The sequence below is a fragment of the Hetaerina americana genome, unplaced genomic scaffold (assembly GCF_022747635.1).
Source record: "Hetaerina americana unplaced genomic scaffold, ioHetAmer1.1.p SCAF_4, whole genome shotgun sequence".
Classification (NCBI taxonomy): domain Eukaryota; kingdom Metazoa; phylum Arthropoda; class Insecta; order Odonata; family Calopterygidae; genus Hetaerina; species Hetaerina americana.
Window position 1 is genome coordinate 103,106,460 of NW_027286985.1, and position 19,425 is coordinate 103,125,884.

Below are 19,425 nucleotides of genomic sequence, written 5' to 3' on the forward strand. Positions count from 1 at the left end.
ATGATAAATTTGCTCAAGCAGATCATTCTTTCATTGTGGAGGAAAGCTCTTTGAGTTGTCCACCACCAGGTGTGTATTAAATGAAATTGTTGAAATTTAAAGCATCTCTCGAAGAAAATATTTTTGTTCATGAAGTAGGAATTTGTCAATCATGTATATGGTATGGTGCTTAAATCCGGACAAATGAAACTTTTGTTTAAAAGCATATTTATTTTTAAAAATACAAATGAAAATGAAAATCCTTTTTCATACAAGTAGTGGTATCTGTCAAGAGTAACATTGCTCAACCCCATTCAGCTGCAATGACCGCCCCCAGTCTTGCCCTGAATCGATCACATGCACTCTTTAAAACAGCGCTGTCCATATTCACGAATGCTGCTATGATGGCGGTACGTAGAGATGCCATATTAGGGTGCCTCGTCTTATTGGTAACTCTTTTGACTACGCTCCAATCATAATAATTGAGGGGGCTCAAGTCTGGGCTATTTGGGCCCCAGAACTCTATTGACCAGAACATGACAATGTTTTCTGATAGCCAGTTTTGGATTAAATGACTCGTATAAGCTGGTGCAGCGTTCTGTTGAAAGACATATTGTCTCCCTGAGGCCACAGTTACCATCCACCGTTTCACGGCATTCTTCAAAATTTGCAGATATACTTCTTTTGTGATAGTTTGTTCCTTGGACACAACACCTAAGACGTGATATAACCCTCACTGGACACAACACTTAGGACGTGAACACTAGCTGGAAATTTTGTTTGGGCAACAATCGGGACATCTTTGGGGTCGTGGGTGAGGCAGTGATCATTTCTCCGGTTGATCTTTGCAACGACTGTGAAAATTTTTTCATCAGGAAAGAATCTGATTTGCCCTGCAACTTAATTTTTAGATAACATAATAGCAGGTTGCATCGAGCAATTCACTTTGCTCTGGCAGCCTCAGACAGCATGTGTCGCACCTCTATTGTGTACGGCTTGTATGGTAAGTCCATCTCTACCATCAAATGCATTGTTCACTCATTAACATTCAAAATTCTGATGCCAATATCCTCAGCTATCACCCTGGGTCCTCTAAAATCAGAGCCTTGGCCTTCTCGATGACTTCGGCAATTTGTGGCATGGGTTCTCTCGCCGGGTTATTGGAATCTTCCCCAGACTTCTCCGAAGCATTATACTTAGCTACAATATCATAAACAGTTGATCTGGGGTGTCTGAAGAATCGAACTATTTCACTGAGTGAACACTTTGGATAATGGCGGCTCTTCGATTGTACTCTGCACTTGTACGTAACATCTTGGCCATTTTGAGGTTATGACTGTTTACTTGATGCCTATAGCTTTCACGTATGCCAATCTCCACCACCAGTGGAACCATGATGTGGCAGGAAATTCAAATTGAAATTTGTCTGGAGATAACTGCCAAACCCTGTACTTTCACTATGCAAATATTTTTGAAATTTAAAGCTGTCAATATCAGATTCACTGCAACAGTCATCTCTGTCCAGAGGCCACCTCATTAAGAAGCCAATAATAATTCCAACTCATCAGTGGCTGTTTAAGACAGGTTGCACAGTGTATGTACCACTACTATTTTTTATAGTTTCAGGATATTCAGGAAGTCTAGAATATATCACAATACTCAGTATTTGGGACTATTGCAGTATTTAACTTGTTATTACTTTGAAATCCATTATATATATTCTGAATTTCTCATAATGTTTCTTGGTCATAATTTTGACAGATAAGCATACAATTAACTACTTTTGCATAAAATTATGCTGTTGTTATACATAGGAATGAAAATTAAAAACTCTTTTGAAAGCAAGATGATATCTATCATCAGGAGGAAATCAGTTTTGGGTCCCTTCCTATTCCTGGTTGTGATAAATGGCCTTCCAAGTAACGTTCCTTATAACTCTGTGTTATTTGCTGATGACACCACATATATCCTTAGGTATAAGGATATGAGTATGGCTACAGAACTAGCTCAGATGAGAATGGCATGCTTATTGCAGAGGCTCAAAAATATGATTGTGCCAGAGGAATACCTAATTAATCTTTACTATGTATTTTTTATTGCCGTATACTATGTATGTTAGAAAGGACCTCTAATTTTGGCTAAATGGGAATATTTTTTATTAGAAGGTTTTCATAGCTGCTGATAGATAATTGATAGCTGCCTATTTTGGTACGAGATTGAGACTATGGAGTCTCTTCTAAAACCTAACTTCTAATGTGGGGTTAGAGTAAAGTGGGTAGAGGATCAAAACAGGGACATTGTAACTAAGGGTGACCAATCGCTTGTTGGAAAATCTTTTCATGATTGGGCTCCTGAGAGATTACTTGTGAATGTTGATGGCCCCTTCCCCAAGTTCAAGTGGCACTAGATAATGGGTGATCACCTGTTTAGGGATGTGGTGGAAGGTAGTGTCAGGTAGTGAGGGGCAAAGGGTATTTAAGAAATAATCAAAAGAAGAGGAAAGTGCAATTCCATTTTGATGGCGAGGCCATCTTCAAAAGGTGAAGAATGATTACCAAATGACACCATAAATCACAGGTAAGTAAGGTGAAAAGGTAGGCAGACAAGGGGCCCAGATCTGTTATTATTTGCGTTTCCATTCACAAACCTTGCAATAATTTAAATTCAGACCTGTGCCCCATTGTCTCCCCACTCTTCCAATTATCCTCTAGGATTGAACCCTCTTCCTTCCCCTTGAGTTTAGGAAGTTACCCAAACAATGGAATTTTTTTTCTCTCATGTGGATAACTAAGTTGATTACATAATTTTAGAGGCCATTGATATTGGACTTGTGGACTTTAAAAATCTTTTTTATGACATAGATTGTGGCCCAGCACCACTGAATTCAAATAGAAATGACAGGATACTTTCTGAGTAGTGTCATAGCATTGCAGCTTGGACTAGTTATACAATGGAGTGATGTTCACAGAATTAACAAAGTAGCTGTTAACATTGTCTGGATCAATAGGAACAGAGGTGTAATTTCTCATTATCCTTGTTCATCTCTTGATTACTGTCCAGGCAGCCTTAAATTTATTAGAGGCACTGTTAATTAAGCCAATGTTAGCATTATATATCACTTTTAGTTCTAGTGTATGGTATTCATTTTTCAGTGTTCAGTCAAAGCAGTTCACAATCATCAAGATTTCTGCACCGAAAATGAATATTAAAACCTATAATAATTTTGATTGCCCGCTGTCACTTACAACAATGAAAATAAAACCTGTTTTCTGAATTTCCATGATAGAATATGTCTACCAATTTCGACTCCTCTCCTCAGAACTGATGCTAATCAATCAATACAATCTAGTTCCACAAAATGTTTAGGATTTATACTAAAAAATACTCTCAATTTTCACGTAGTGGATATGACCAATAAAATGGAAGAAGGAGTCTTCATCATTTGTAAACTTATTACAGCGGCCTCTTCAGATGTCAAAAAATTAATACAAATATTATGCCAAAATGCATTCACATATGTATGTCCTATGGTGCAATTTTGGGGAGACACTAGTGCTGTGGCTAACGCGTTCACCATGCAAAAAGGTCTTTGAAAGCTGTTGCTCAGGTATCCATCAGAACTCCTAGGCGGCCAATGTTTTTTTTAGTTCAAAATAATGTCATTACCATCCATATATACGAAATGAAACAGTTTCTGGCATCACTTGGTGGCAATTCTTCATATTGAAATTAAATTTATAATACTTCGCCTATGATGTTATACCATAACGAAACCTAGGTTGTAATGAAAGTTTTTTTATGTGGAAAGGCGAAGTATTTTAAATTTAATTTCAATCCATATGTACCTCTTACTGTGCATTGCTCACAATAAAATCCAGTTTTATTTTTGTCTGACTCATCCATTCATTGTCACTTCACTCATGGAAGTGACAATATTTATTTAATTCAACAGCCTATTGGTGTGTCTTAGAAAGGTCCCAAGGAAACAACTCCTTTTCTTATTTAAACAAATTACCAATGAATATAAAAAATAAATCCACAGTGAAAAGGTTTTTAACTGAACTTAAAAAGCTACTATTAATCGTGCTATTACAGTGTGGATGAGTTTTTGAGTGATAAATTGATTGTCAGCTGTGTTACGTGAACAGGGGTGTATGTTTTGCTTCAGTGTATTTCTCTAAATTTTAAATGAAGTTGACTGTTATATTTCATTGAAGATTTTCTAATGCTATTTTCTAAATATCTTTATGACTGTGCGCTATGTCACATGCCTGGTCGACAGAACAATATAATACATAAATAAATGGAAAGAGAAGCACCTTATTTTGTCCTGATAAACCACACATTCAATGAATTATTCTTCCTATGTTAAAATTTGGAGGTTGGGGTATGTATTGAAATTGGTTTCAGTCACTTTTCCTTCTGTTTAAAAGGAATCCCATGTATACCTTTCTTTGTTACTGATATAGACACTACACATTCTTAAAATCAATTGTACAAATATAGAATTATGAACATGGGCTACTGAATTGGCAATTATCATTGTCACTCACTCTAGTGATTCCCTAGAAGATGGAATTAAATTATTTAGGATTTCATGCTACAGATATGCATATTTTTGAAATGTTTAATCATTTAGAATGATATCTTACTAAACTGCTGTATTAGCAGCTAATCATTTGAAGCTAATTTAAGGAACTCACATAATCTAGTCGCTGAAACTTAATTCAATCACTGTTGCAGAAAGAGGCAGCTTATTGTACAATATGGTACTGTGTAGCATTTTTAGTAAAACTTGCATTGTGAAAGATTTTATTGCATACCCTAATATGAGAATGTTCTTCAGGGAACATACAAATTTAGCCAATGATATTAATCATAATGTGCACCCATTGTCCTTAATTTGATTCTAATATCAAGATTAAATCGTAGTCTAAAGAATCAAACTGTAAATATCGATCATACATATATTTATTTTCGCCTTCATAAGAATGAGCATTTCATACTACATTACTTGGCTTTGGCTTAGAGTTGTAAGTGAATTTTTTGTTATTGTGGATTCTAAGTCCCGCCATCACAGACAAATGCTGCCACCTACCGCTGATTCATGATGATGATTATAAAGAGAATTCTGAAATGAATTAGGCCGCATTTTCATTGAAAGTCATTGTAATGTGATGTTTACATTTAATAAATAATCAAAACGCGTCTACGCTATGAAAATACATTAATAAAAATATCATATTCTACTTTATTTTAGTGCCAAAACCATTGGTGGCCATATATCAACTGTATTGGATGTGCGGCACTTTCGTCAGAAAGGTACCACGTGTGTTATAGAGAAGAAATTAAGTGTATTGTGATTAAGTAACTATACGGAAGCCTGCCACATAATCCAGGCTTCATGGCGGAGGCAGAGGTATATTAAACTGATGTCATTTTGTATAGGTAATTTCGTTACTGTGTGTCTTAAACATTGCTAATGGTCTTTTCAGTTATCTAAAGCTCTAAAGGACCTCCCTATCCGTCTGCAGACATCTAGACGCAAAGAGAGAAGAGCTGTTATCGAAAAGGTGATAGGGGTTTTGAAAAACCCAGGTATGTGACAATTCAAATTAACTTCCAGATGTACATCATATATTATCAATATCCATTAAATCAATTGCCAATTTGTATAGGTGTCAACGAGAATGTCATCAAAAATCTTTGTAAAGTTTTACACATCGCCTTGCAAAGATACCGAGATAGTGGGTCGCAGGCTGTTGTTAAAGATTATATCATAGCCTTGGTGAAGCACCATGGGGACTGGACCATCAAGCATATGACATCTATGTTGAGCGACGTCGCTGTAGCGCACAAGACTTTGATTCCTACGTATGAAGACGTTTTTGTTTTCCTTCAAAGGCTATAACTCTGTATTTTATATTACGTCTAAAGCGGTGCTTTAGTTTAGTTTAGTGTTTTTCGAATTAGAATTATTTGGAATCAATCTTGAAGTTTGACATCATCTTAACGCTATAACAAAAGATTTTCATTTCTACGTCTTGATTCATTTAGTGTGATGTTTTGTTTTTATTATCATGATTTCATTGGGTTAATATTTGATGAAATATTACAGGAAAAATACAGCTCAGACAGGACTCTATGCCCTGGTATGGTCCAGCTTGTTGATTCAGAATGGTTGGAAGGAGTGTTCCGAATCATCCAAAAGTGAATTTCAGCGCCTTATGGAGGTTCAGGTGAGTAATGTTGCTGGTTAAACTCTTAAATTCAAGTAAGTTAATGATACATTTGAATTATTTAAGGAGTCAATGCTTTCCTACGTATGAAATAGGAATTGAATATCAAATGTCTTATGCATAGTGGCTTGATTCAATTTTGATAAATAATTGATTAATTTCTGGGTTTTGTTTTTAAGTATGGGGAATTAATGGCAATTCACATGGATGCATGCCTGCCCCACATTGAGAAACCTATATGAATTCACATTCCAAAATCCTCGCTAGCCCTCATAATTTAAGGGACTAATTTGGTTACATTACTTAATTAATCTGGCGATCATATTTTTCTGTCATGCAGCTCAGATCTCTGTTGTAATATTTGAATTGTTTGTTCCATCATATAATGTACGTATTAGATTATGGGTCTGGGTTTGATTCCTGGGGATGCCTCTGGGCACTCTCAGCTCCATCCAAGCTGTGTGATTTTTTGAGTACCAGATCTTTCTGGCAAACCATTGGTGGCATAGGGAAAGGATCTGATCTCCATACCCTAATGTATGAATTTCGCATACCGTTGGGTTTAGCACTATGTGAGCTCTACTCTCAACTATTAAACTGACCTTCAGGTTGATAAATGTGGTTAGATTATGAGTAGGTACCTATTACTATGACTTGACGTCTTTCTCGTTAAAAGGGGTGGCTGTGTTGCCTAACTTTGGCCAGAAAAGTGGTTTGCCTTCCTTATTCTTTGGCTAAAATCTAACAAGTGTCCTGCTTATTACAAGAACACAATGGAATCACATGGCCAACATTATACGATTAGTAGCAAAATTATCAAAATGCTTTTTTAAATTATGTTATATCTACTTTGCCTATATCATTTTATCAAATGTATACCAACCATACATAATCATTTACAGATCGGTTCTTTTTACAAGACAAAGTTTAACAAATAAATACAAAGAAGGGTTCAAGTTGTAGTTATTTCTATCAATTGAACCAAGAATTTAACTATACATGCTGAAATGAAATTATTCACTTTGTAATTCCAATATGTTATGCTAATTCCATAAAGTCACGGTGGAGACAAATTTTAATTTTACATGCTTATCATTTGATAAATATTAATATACCAAAATAATGTATTATAGTAAATATTCCAGTTTTCTAATAAAACTATCCAACGTTTATGGGCTTGTCACTGAATATGAGTAGTGAGTACTGGACGGAATATTAATTAGGAGTGTGAATCTAATGTCAGGCGTTACCTGGTGACCAGCCCCATGGTATACTAGGACCTATAAGGGGGTTAGTGAAGCTGATGGACTAATGTCCTCTCACTATCAATAGGCAGAGGAAATATTGGTACTCCAAGTGATCAAGCTAACAACACCGTGTAGTGGTCAGTGCCATGAATTGTGGATGTGGTGGCACATATTGCAATAAATGAATCTGTGAATCATAATTTCGGAGGAATTTTAAGATTGGTGGAGTACATTCTCCAATGTATTTGCTACATCAGTTTCTGCCATGAGGCTGGCCATATACTCGTAGGATGAATCATGGTTCAATGGAATAAGTGTAAGGAATAAACAAAGAGGTTTTATGTGGTTTGTGGAAGCAGGGGAGTGTTTTGCTTGGATCTCAGGCCAGTTTTATATTCATTTTGGGAATTGCTTCCGAGTACAATCTACAGATGAGACATAACAGAAGGTAATTGGATACTTTGATATACAAGCAAACTAAGAGAGTTGAGCATAAGGGGTAGAACTGGTCACATTATGGGGCATCAAATACATTTATAAATGTATTCCGAGTCAGAAAACCCACTTCTAAACATGATGAGGTTAATATCTTTCTTAAGTGCCAATATCTTACTGCTAAAACCACTTGAGTTGCATTAGGATGGGTAAATTTAGCTAAAAGACCAGATACCAGATGAAGGCCATATGCTAATTAGTGCAGAGACATACAAAGCCATAGGAACAAAAAGTTCGCCAACTGAATACAGCAAACAGCAAAGTATGTTTTTCCATTAAATTATGAAATTTACTTATAAAATAGGTTAGTTTTCTGGAATGCAAGCTTGTGACAGTAATCAAAGAGAACCATAGCGTATTTCTACTCCAAAAAGCAAGTTTTAATGTTTCCTGAAATTTAGAAATGAATTCCCAGAATTTAAGAACTTGTCAATGCCATTATATAACACGCATGTAAGTTATTTGCATTTTCCACGGTGAGATCGAGACATACATACCATTACCACTTAAAATATAATAGTAGAGGTTTGAGGGGACTACAGAGAAGCAAGACAGCTTCAGGGTGGGAAAAAATAAAAAAAATAGTGGAATGATAGTGATCAAAAGAGGGAGAAAATTTAAAAGGATAAACTCAAAGAATGTTAAACAAATGGAAAAGAATGTATGTAAACCCTGTGAACAATAAGTGAAGTCAATCTTGCTATATGTAGAGAAATGAAACAGAAACAAAGAAATAAGTAAATAAGGCCAACATTTTGCCTCAATGTATGCAGTTACCAAAATTGCTGGTGCGACATAACTTATTCTATCGAGCACCTGTTGAGGAAATAATAGACAAAATCATGAAATGGAATAGGAAAAATGCCCCTGTAACAAAGACAAAGGATGTTCCAGGCCTGAAGAAATACCTGCTTTAATATCCTAGGAGTTAGCTGAAGTTTTTCCTTTTTACGGTTGGTGACCTAACACCCCCCCACCACATGCCCTTGCGGTGGCTTGCAGGGTATTATGTAGATGTAGAAGTTTATACATTTCTTTGGAGCATTTTCATAAGTTGTTGTCATCAGGGTCATGCCAAAAGCTGCATATCTGATGTCGACTATGTCTTTTATTGCTGTGAGACTAAGGTGACCTTGTATATGTGACTCTCAGTACAGGCGTGAGGACCTCATGATTAGAAGATGGCTCACATAACCACCATCAATTGAAGTGGCAACAGAGAGGGTGAGAATGCCATTTGTTGGTAATATGATGACCTTGTTATACAGTGAGAACAGATAAAGACTTACCCAGTATGAATTTAAGAAAGGTTAATCATGTGAAACACAAATTGAGCCAATTAACTTGTGATTTCCTTAAAGTAAGAGAAAAGTATTTAAGGAAGGTTTCTATTCTTTAACTTCATGAAAGCATTTGCACTTCATTACATTTGGATGTATTAATTAAAACATTTTGGTGTTAATGAGAAATTGATGTTTTGAGTCTTTTATCCCAGTTTAAGCAGAAATAAGTGGTTGGTGACTTGAGCTCAAAGTAGGTGAATATACAGAGGGGAAGTGTGATAGAACACCTAATCTTTTTAATGCATATGATAATGATAAGTTGTCACTTAAGCTGTGACATTAAATTATTTACTTACAGTGCAATATCATATGTTAATAAAGATTCGAGCAGGTGCCAGATTGCTGTCTCTCAATTAGGATAGTATTTTGATTTAGTCTTGGGGATGCAGATTAGAATCAAACAAGTGTACAGTAATGGCATTTTGGAGAAAAAGAAGTAGGAAATGCATGGCATGCACAGCATGGTGCCATGGCCTGACTTCATTATTGATGAGAGGTCGTAGGCTTGAGTTTGATATCTTGAGGAGGGCAAATATTTACCCACTGGTGTTTTTTCCACTAGGGGCTTAGTGAAAAGTCACAAGGTGCTTGGTCAGGGCATTAGAGAAGATGCAATGAAGAGTCACAATGATTTTCATGAGATAGCATAAACATTTGCAATGTGTGGCCATGCGTTATTGTGGTGCAGCATTCAGTTTGTTGCTTTGAAAGTTGGCTGTTTGTGATTGATGTGGCATTGGAGAATTTTCAGCATATTCCCTTCATATGCTCCATTTACCATTGTGTGTGCATGGCTGATACACCGTTCCCTGAATATCAAAAAATGATTTTACCAGCAGAAGCGGTAACTTTTTGGTGTTGGTGATGCTGAAGATTTTCCAACAGAGCTTTGCTGTTTGCTCTTTGGTTCAACTTATGTGGCCAGTTTCATCTGCTGTGATTTTCTGTGAAAGAAAGTTCTCATCTTCTTGTAACTCCACCGGCAAACACAATGGCACGCAAATGTCCCAATGTTTTGGTTTGAGCAGTCTTTGAAACTTTTGCACACAAACACATCTCATATGTAATTTTTTTCACCTTGGTACCAACTTTTGGGTGGAATCCAGTGATATTTCTGATACTTCTCTTAACATTATTTGACTATCATCTCTCATGATGCAGCAACGATTTAAATGTTTACCTCTGTTTCCAAAATGACTGAAGGTCTGGGCCCACCTTCCTTTGGAATGGATTGGCTCCTCTCTTTAAACATTTTAAATCATCTTCTAGGTGTGGTGTAAGGAATAAAATCCTGTCCACAAGCCTCCTGTCTAATCACCTCCTTTGATTTGTTATTCGTGAGACTTCTCTACATAGTCACCATCCAGAGTCACACATTTCTGCGTGTTTCTTAACCTTTCAATAATATAATATTATTAATATGTATCATATTAATAATATTAAAATATTATTTTCAATAATATTTTAATATTATTATGACTCCTTATCTTGGTTATTTTATCTCTTTATCTTTATTTATTCAATGTATATTTCTAGCCTAATATCTTTATATAGTAATGTTTCCTCTCAAAATGTTACAGTCTCAAAAAATGCTGTGTGTATTGCAAATTATAATGCTCAAGTGAAACCCTGGTTTGAAATGTGTACGATTATGCTTTTTTCATTCAGACAGGCATGAAGTGGAGCCTAAGAACAATGGTTTGTGAGCATTCAGTAATGATGTTTTATGATCTCTTGCTCCACAGGCAACCCTTCTCCTGGTGGTTGTTGCGGCTGAAGATTCTCTGCGCTCTCGCAAAGCCTATCAAACTCTATCAATGACTTGGAGCCTGGTACCAGAGTGCATTGATATGTGCAGCAATATTTTAACGGGTACAAGTGAACCCAGTGCTCAAAATACCATTCTAGGAGCATATCTGATTCAGTACCTGTCAGCTGAAAAAAAAGTAGATCTAATCAACAAGTACAAGGTTAGTATGTTCTTATTTGATTTTATCACAAAATATTTTTTCTATTATTGAAATTATTGTAACTCAATTTGGAAGCAATTGACATGATTGCTAAAATTGATTACTTGCAGTGAATTCATACCAAAGGAAATATAAATTTATTTTCATTACTGTTATTTCAAGCTTTTGTCTGAGTTTTCTTTTTTTCTCTCATTTGTGTCATAAAATGTTTCTATTATGTTATGTCAGATTGCCATGAGGTCCTGGGTTCGAATCCCAGTGGTCGCAGGATTCTTCAGTGGTTTCTCCATCCCTTCTTTGGGTTCCTAATTGAAAGCAATACATATTGTCTGTCCATACAACTTTTGTCTGAAAGAAGGTTAAATCGTGGATCCCTTGGCGACTCTAGTTATGAATTTGCTAATGCAGATGCCGGGTTTTTCTCATATCATTCACCCATATTTGAAAATCTTACCTTTACCAAATAACAAATTATTCACATATCCCTATTGGTACAGGTGACCTTTGCTGTAAGTCCCCATCTCCACCCAATAACTATTATTACTATGTGGCCTGCTTCGAGGCTGTCACTCCTTGGTAGCCAGTGGTGAGCTTTTGCCACGATTTGTCAGGTGTCTTGAATGTGTCATCTTAAGTACCATCTGATAAAGGTTGACTGGAATCCAAACTAATCTGATTTGTTATATCCAACTGTTGAAAATCATGTAAATCCATTAACTTCTTCATTCAATTTGGTGTCTGTAATTTGCCTCTTAATATTATGACACACAGGCTATTTCAGTACTGTTGTTATTATTATCATCTCTACTGTATGTCATGTGCTGTTCATCAGGGATGTGGCTTGCATACAAGACTAACTTAAATTGCCTTCCAGGGCCCTCTCACTACATCTGTGGCTAAAGTTGCCATTGGGAGCAAAGTGAAGCCACCACCATATTTGATTCGGGAGTGTGAGCCCCTCCTTCGCCATGCATCCCACGAGGAATTCAGGGAGACAATGCTGCCAGCATTGCAAAAGGCCATGCTGCGAAGTCCTGAAGTGGCCCTAGAGAGTGTGGGAATCCTCCTTTCCAAGCTGTCCTTGGACCTGAGTCGTTATGCCATTGATCTTGGCCGCAACATCATCGGTAAGGCACTTTTTACTTCAATGATGATTTCCTTGGTCATGGAAGAATTGATCTTAATAATTCATTTGTATTTCCATGATCTCTATCCTTCTGTAAGTGGCCATAATTTTAATCCAGAAATGTTTTTCAAATAAAATTAATCACAAATTAGTAGAGTTTCTTCTTAGACTATTTTTATTTCTTTCTTTGAAAGTCAAAAGAATGAGTTACAGCTATAAGACTCGGAGTGAATACTATTTAAAGGTAAAATCTAAGGTTTTTAATAAGTTGTTTGGAATATTGAAAAAATTACTATCTGAGATTGATTTTAAAATTATTTTAGTAGCTTTTTGAGTTTATCCACTGAATTTGAGTGTCCTTCATTAATCATGTTGACATTCCTGGAAAATCCTATGGTTGGTAAACTTCTGAATGTGAGAAAATATGGGTTAGGTCTCATGGTCCACAATAAAGTAGGTCAAATTGGCCTAAGATTAAATAAAATTCCCACTGTTGAAACTTTATGTCAATCAATAAATCACCTATTTTTATTTAATGGTAAAGTAATCTAATATATGTAAGGCTCTTATGTAAGTATCTTAAAGGAGGCAAAGGTGTTTTCCCCTTTTGATACTGGCCTTGCATTTGATAGGTAACAGAACATGACGAAAGGAGGGATCAGTGTCATGTGAATTGAAATTCCAGTAATAAATGCAATCACTCGGTCAGTATTGCGACTGTAGGCAGAAAATGAAGGTTACTGTACATCATATGTGTGTTTATCATCACATTATGCTATGGTGTAATTTACAAAATCTTGAATATTTAAAAATAAAGATCAATTACTATTTTCCACTCTGCTCTATGGTGACTTTACCTCCAGTATTATGCATGTGTAGGGCTGTTGAACTTTCTGCCCTTGGTAACCCTTCAATTAATAATTTATCAGGGAGCTCACTTCAAATAACGTGATGTACTAAATTCCCTTCATTATAAATCTTTAAATTATGCATTTGCTAGAAATCTTCAAGGTATGAAGATGCACCTCTTCTTAGATTTCTCATTCGTCACTTATTTGCATCAAATCCTCTGCTCTTGAAAGTGCTCATTTGTTGAAATGAAATTTTAGTCTAATCCCATGGCTTTTTGGACGACTCCAAGACTCTCTAGGACAAGAGCTCTACTTCATGTTTGAAGTGTTTATGCTTTCTGTATTTTTACGATGTATGAGGGCTCTCCAATAAGGAATGATCTGTGCTTTTTTTCAATGACGTCTGTAGTCAATCTCCAAATTTTGATGATCTTTCTCGGTGTAGTCCTTACTAGATGCAATGCCCTTATCCCAAATTGTTGCATCATAATGCACATTAATGAATGGTTCCATTCAAAGTTACTGTCATGGCATCTCGTGCAGTTTCTTTGAATTTGCCCAAAGAGATTAACACCCTAGTGTTTTAACGTTGGTTTTAACCCCGTGGGCTGTGGTGCAACATGCATGAACACCTGTGACACTGGATTAACGGTATTTTGTCATAACGACTTGTTCCATTAAAGCCCATGTCCCTTTAAAGAAGAATGTGAGTGGATGCCTTGGTAGCTAAACTGGCTAAAGCACTCAGGTGGACATTGAGGGATTCGGGTTCATATCCTGCTCAAGACAAATGATTTTTACACTTTGAAATTGTTGCAATGATTGCTAATAATCTTATTGTTGCATCTTATAATATTTTTTTAATTATCTGACCTTAATTGTCTTACTTTTCCTGGTTGTTTATCTCCAACCCAAATGAGATATCTTTCCCCAAGTTAATCTCATAATATTCCTCTTTGTAATGCTTTCTTTACTAGTGTCAGTTGTTTTACCAAAAATAAATCTTTTATTTAAGCATTTGTGATTGCTTGTTTCAATAATTTGTAACACAGCTGAGCTCTTTTAGCTCTATGATATGCACAAGACAAGTGTTGCAGGCCACCCATGTCCTACTCATCCACACTATTCATAGCGAGTAAAATAAGATTTGAATTGTGGCACCAACCAAACCATTTTTGCAGCATATGGTACTTAACTAGCTTGACTACCTGTTGGTCATTGGACTTTCCAGAGTAGATAACAGAAAAGCTTTTTAACTCCCACAACACCATGCTCTACAAATTTTAGGGGGTGAAAGAATAAGAAATGCTCTCCAGTTTAATGATGTCATTAATTTGTGAAACAACAGAACTCCCTCAAGGTACAGCAAATCAAATAAATGTCTAAAAAGAAAATGAGGAATTCGCCCTGACTCTTAATGTGCAACAATGAGTCAGAGGAAATTACTATATTGCATGATGATTCAGGCGAGATGTTCACGGGGAGTAGCTGTGGTTGTGATCAGTGGGGCACTAGTCTACTGCTTGAGGGTGGGTGGGGCAGTAGCTGAGGTTGCACGGCAGTTTCAAAGACTAACCACCAGACATGCCATGCTCCTCCTTGCTCCTTGTTATTAAAGAATCTCGGTAGAGTCATTGTTACTACTTGAAATGTTCATATTAATGTATTAATCCATTTTTACTTCCTAATTTTGTTATCAATATACTTCAAAATATTTTTATACTTGTGAATCAAGTTTTTATTGTCCGTCTTGATTTTTGTATCTAGCCAATCTGCACAGCAAGGAAGATCTTACGAGGGATGAGGCAGCAGAGGCATGCCGTTATCTGGCTCTACAGTGCAGTGACTCTGCATCTATTGAAGAGCTGCTGCAACACATTTTTGCTGTGTTTCATGGGTCTGAAGGAAAGCTGACAGTTGCGACACATAAGATCAGTGTGCTGCAGGTATGTCTTCTTTCACTGTGGTCCCTGGAGCACATTCCCCCATATAGTCACATGCCTTGCCCTCGTTATTCTCTGCATTCAATTTTGCATCTCTAAAATTATTAATTTATTTGAATTTTGCTTTGCTTTACATTTGTTGAATGTCGTTCAGGGTAATGATATGACAATAACAATAGCGTGAGATAATTCTCAGGATTTTGACAATTCAGAAAGCATCTCATCTCACCCAAAGTTCATCTCTAAGTGTGTGATCTCTTGGGCCAGGAGAATGTGGCCTGGGATCCCCTCCTTCCCTCATTCCTGGTCAAAGGCTCATTGCCTCTTTGGGGCACCCCATTCACATTATAACCCAGGGTGATCTTTCTGGAAAACTTAAGTCAACAGCAGCTATTTGAAAGCAGTCTGCAATGATAGCACTGGTCAATCCTTAAATTCACTGAAAAATTGGTTGTTGAAGAGAGTTACCCCTAATTGCTTTAATAACTTTATAATAAAATGTCCGTTACATGTTCTGATACTTCTTGGTGAATAATGCAATGATAATAATTTAATAAAAATTTCATTAATGTTTTTGCCCTTGGCAATGAAGTCACATTTAATAGATATAATTGATTTTGCTCCATCTGTAGTAATTCACTAATTTATTAAATATATGATATTATTTCAAATGTAAAACCCTTTTGAAAGGGTTTACCCAGATATGAATGCTTTTGAAATAACTTCTCTACTTCTGAAAAAGTTCTCATTCTTTTTTTTTTCTAAATAAGCTATCCTGGGTAATTCTTCTTCATTACTCCTGACCACACAAATGAAGACAAGGTCCTCTGATGAGCCACATATCAGTTGACCCATTACATAAAGTAAACATAAACTACCGCATTTACTAAATTCACTGTGCAGGTGCTAGGTTTTCACTATTCTTCCCTATTTGTCTCATCATACTAGTTTGCAGGAGGAATGTTTATAATAACAGCTTAATTGTTCATTTGACATCTTAAAAAAAGAAATTTAATTAAAATGTCCACAATAAATTCTTTCAGGGATCAGCCATAGGAAAACATTGTGACAATTTTTTACTGAAAGAGGAATTAATTTGAATCAAGAAATGGTAACTCCTTTCATTTCGGGTGCAATTTTGTTTGCTGCTTTTGTTTTGCTGAAAACTTAGGTTACAGGTGGTCAACTATGTATGCTTTTCATCACTTCATTTCCAGAGGAAAGAAATATATTTTCTGTAGAATCACGATGTATCTTTCAAATTTTTATTCTTGGCTGTAGCCATAAAGGAATTGCAAATGACAGAGAGAAATTTCTGTCTCAGAGAAGTATAGAAGTTCCAGTTTTTCTTTGGACTGATAATTTTTTGATTTATTGAAGCACTCATTCAAGCAAAAAAACAAGCATATTCTAAAAGCTTCAAATTTAGCTTTAAAGTCTCCTCTATTATGGCAAAATTTGATGTTGAGCATTTGTATTTCTCTCTCCTAAATTTTGTACAATTTTTACAAAATGGCCACTACAATTAGGTGTGCATGAAGACAGTTCATTCAACTGATTAGCCAAGGTCACTGATACTTACTAAAAACAAAATAATCCGCTCATAAATTGCTGTGGCACTAAAATTCATTTACAAATAAAGGAAGAATAATAAGAGGCACTGAAATTATTTTGAGCAATGAAGGAACTGAAACCTTTTAGTGCCTGAAAAACAATATCAGATTTATTCATGAACTAATTGAAATGACAACCCTGTAAATATAACTAAAAAGTCTGCCTTCCAAGGAAAGACTATAAAGGAGGAGATTTCTTATGGAAATTAACAGAAAATGGGGAAACAGTTACGAGAAATGAGAGTCGTGAAGAAATTAGAACTAGCGTCCATTCTGTCTCCCAAGTTCATGCCATGAAAATATTGCATACACTGTCGCTAGGTCCATCCACTTCAAACCTAGCTTATTTCAAAATGGAGCCGCATTATTGAAAACCGTTTCATTTAAGCTACTGATTGTGCCCATGCTAGAAAAAAGTGTGTTGTCAGCACCTGTTAAATAATTTCTGTTAATTTTCAAAGTTGAAAGAAATTTAAAATTTCTAACGTTAGTATGATCAGCCATAACCCTTCCAAAATCGATTTGTCAATCACGATTGACTTGTTGACTGCCCATGCCATGGATAATTTTTATCCTGTTACAGTTCATAGTGCCTACAACAGCTTAATAAGTGATCAATGGTTTCATGCTTTTCTTTATGCTATTATAGGGGGTGAGAAAAATTACAAGTAAGGCTGAATGCAATTTCTTATTTCTGTTCATGGACACAACAAATGAGGTGAAACAAATAGCTAAAGTTAATTGGATGTTAGAGCTGTAGTGGTGGGAATCTGAAAGGGATCATAGGAGAAAAAAAACCCAGAGAAGCACAGCAAACACTAAGGCTTAGTTAGTTTGTTAATTAGCAAAAATTTGACTGCAAACTGCACAGGTCAGTCTAGTCTTATCTCAAATAATGAGGAGGGTATTACTTTCTTAGAAGGGACACTTATGAGCAGCAATCTGGAGAGAAAAGATTCTAAAGGGAATGGGGGAGAGAGTTGGAGGGAGGTTCAGTTTCTTCTCCTCGACCCACAAGGGGGGCAAGCATACCAGTCCCAATGAATGTATCAGGTGCACTCCCCTCAATGGAGGGGCATTGTTATAAACTTAATTGACTGTTCGAAACCAAAGTCAGTCCGTGCGCATGGTGTCTATTATACATCTGCCTTTAAAGCTTAGCCCCTCTCATGCACTTATTTCCCCTCTGAGTCGACCTCATCATCAGGGTCAACTTGAATGAACCATAGAAACTTAGCCACACTGATGCAACTGTAAAGGCAAGCTCTGGTGCACTGTCATCGGTGAAGTCACATCTCATGCCATATGAAATGTTAGCCTGTTTCAGCTCAATTCCTGCAGGGCTTTGTTAATATTGGTTCAACTAGTGAGGGGAGTCTTATTAGGTGTTATTCACTGTTGTTGTTGTCTTTATTATTATGATATGTTCACTTTTAGGGTGCAGGAAACCTGAGTAACAATGGTGTCACTGGAAGCAGTGTCCACAAACTGGCCTCTTTTGCTGCGGACCATTTCATAAAAGTGCTTCAGAGTGAAGGTGAGGAATATTCTCACTGGTTAAATTAGTAAAAAAAAGCCTTAAGAGTGTAGTAATTTCAAGTTATATGGGTCATCGTTGAAAGTGAAACCAATGCTGGTTTTATGCCATGTTGAAAGTTATATTGCTGGATGTTTGAAAGACAGGTGAGGATGTTATGTGCTTATTGTTGTGCATCCCATGAAAGCTAGTCATTGAATTTTTTCAAGACTAATGGATGTGTGTTGAGAATAACACAAGGGATTTATTATCTTTGCTGCATGGGAAATCAAATTGAAGGTTCTATAGTCCTCATATACTGGTACATTTACCATTTATGGGACTGTATCAGTGCTTTTTGAATTAAATTTTTAATGCTAATTTAACATTTAAAGTTAATTTAACTTCTGGTCAAATTCTTCCATCATCATTATTGTGAATGAGCCTATAAACTCTTGAGTAGTTCTGCAGGGGCATTACATATTCTTGCAGCCATCATGACCATTTGGAAATCACATGAAGGCTTAACTGGAATCGTGCTTGGGGAAAACACCAAATTCTAATCATGCATATGAAAACTGGTGGTGATGCCTAGTTGTTTCAGTTCTGGTCAAGTAACATTACCCATATGATTGATATTACCCCAAAAAGCATAATGCTCGCACTCCAACTGCAGTTTGATGGATTCAGCTCATGATGTTGTACTCATCATTGAATTAATTTGGCATCTTTTTCAGGAAACTTATAAACCGAGATTCCCATCATATAAGTGCCTCATCTGAACCCATGGATATCTACTGTCTCAAAACTTAACAAGATTAAATCAAGAGTTCTGATTAATTTCCGCAAGGCTAAATGAGTGGTACAATAGGCCATACTCTGAAAAAAGTTTAGTTAAAAGATCCCTGAAAGTTCTTTACAATGAAAATGTCATGCAGCCTACTATAAAAATTCAGTCAAATGGCACAATTTATTTTGATACAATTTCAGCAAAGTGTAATGCATCTTACTCTATCCAGTGTCATATGGTTGAAAGTGTCTAGGTTTAAATAAATGCCCAAGTGTCATGCTGTCAATTCACAGTTTAAAAATGATTAAGATGG

The 19,425-nt window shown here is 36.2% G+C and overlaps 1 protein-coding gene across 1 annotated transcript in view; it reads left to right on the plus strand.

Annotated features, from left to right (window-relative positions):
- Window positions 1-5,110: 5,110 nt before the first annotated feature.
- Window positions 5,111-19,425, plus strand: part of l(3)80Fj (lethal (3) 80Fj) — a 65,866-nt gene continuing 51,551 nt past the window's right edge. Inside the window, exons 1-9 of the mRNA XM_071590957.1 lie at window positions 5,111-5,148; window positions 5,240-5,398; window positions 5,475-5,577; window positions 5,658-5,853; window positions 6,098-6,218; window positions 11,049-11,273; window positions 12,148-12,400; window positions 15,018-15,196; window positions 18,244-18,343. Coding sequence (XP_071447058.1) covers window positions 5,384-5,398; window positions 5,475-5,577; window positions 5,658-5,853; window positions 6,098-6,218; window positions 11,049-11,273; window positions 12,148-12,400; window positions 15,018-15,196; window positions 18,244-18,343 — 1,192 coding nt within the window. The 5' untranslated portion in view covers window positions 5,111-5,148; window positions 5,240-5,383. The remainder of the gene's footprint in view (window positions 5,149-5,239; window positions 5,399-5,474; window positions 5,578-5,657; window positions 5,854-6,097; window positions 6,219-11,048; window positions 11,274-12,147; window positions 12,401-15,017; window positions 15,197-18,243; window positions 18,344-19,425) is intronic.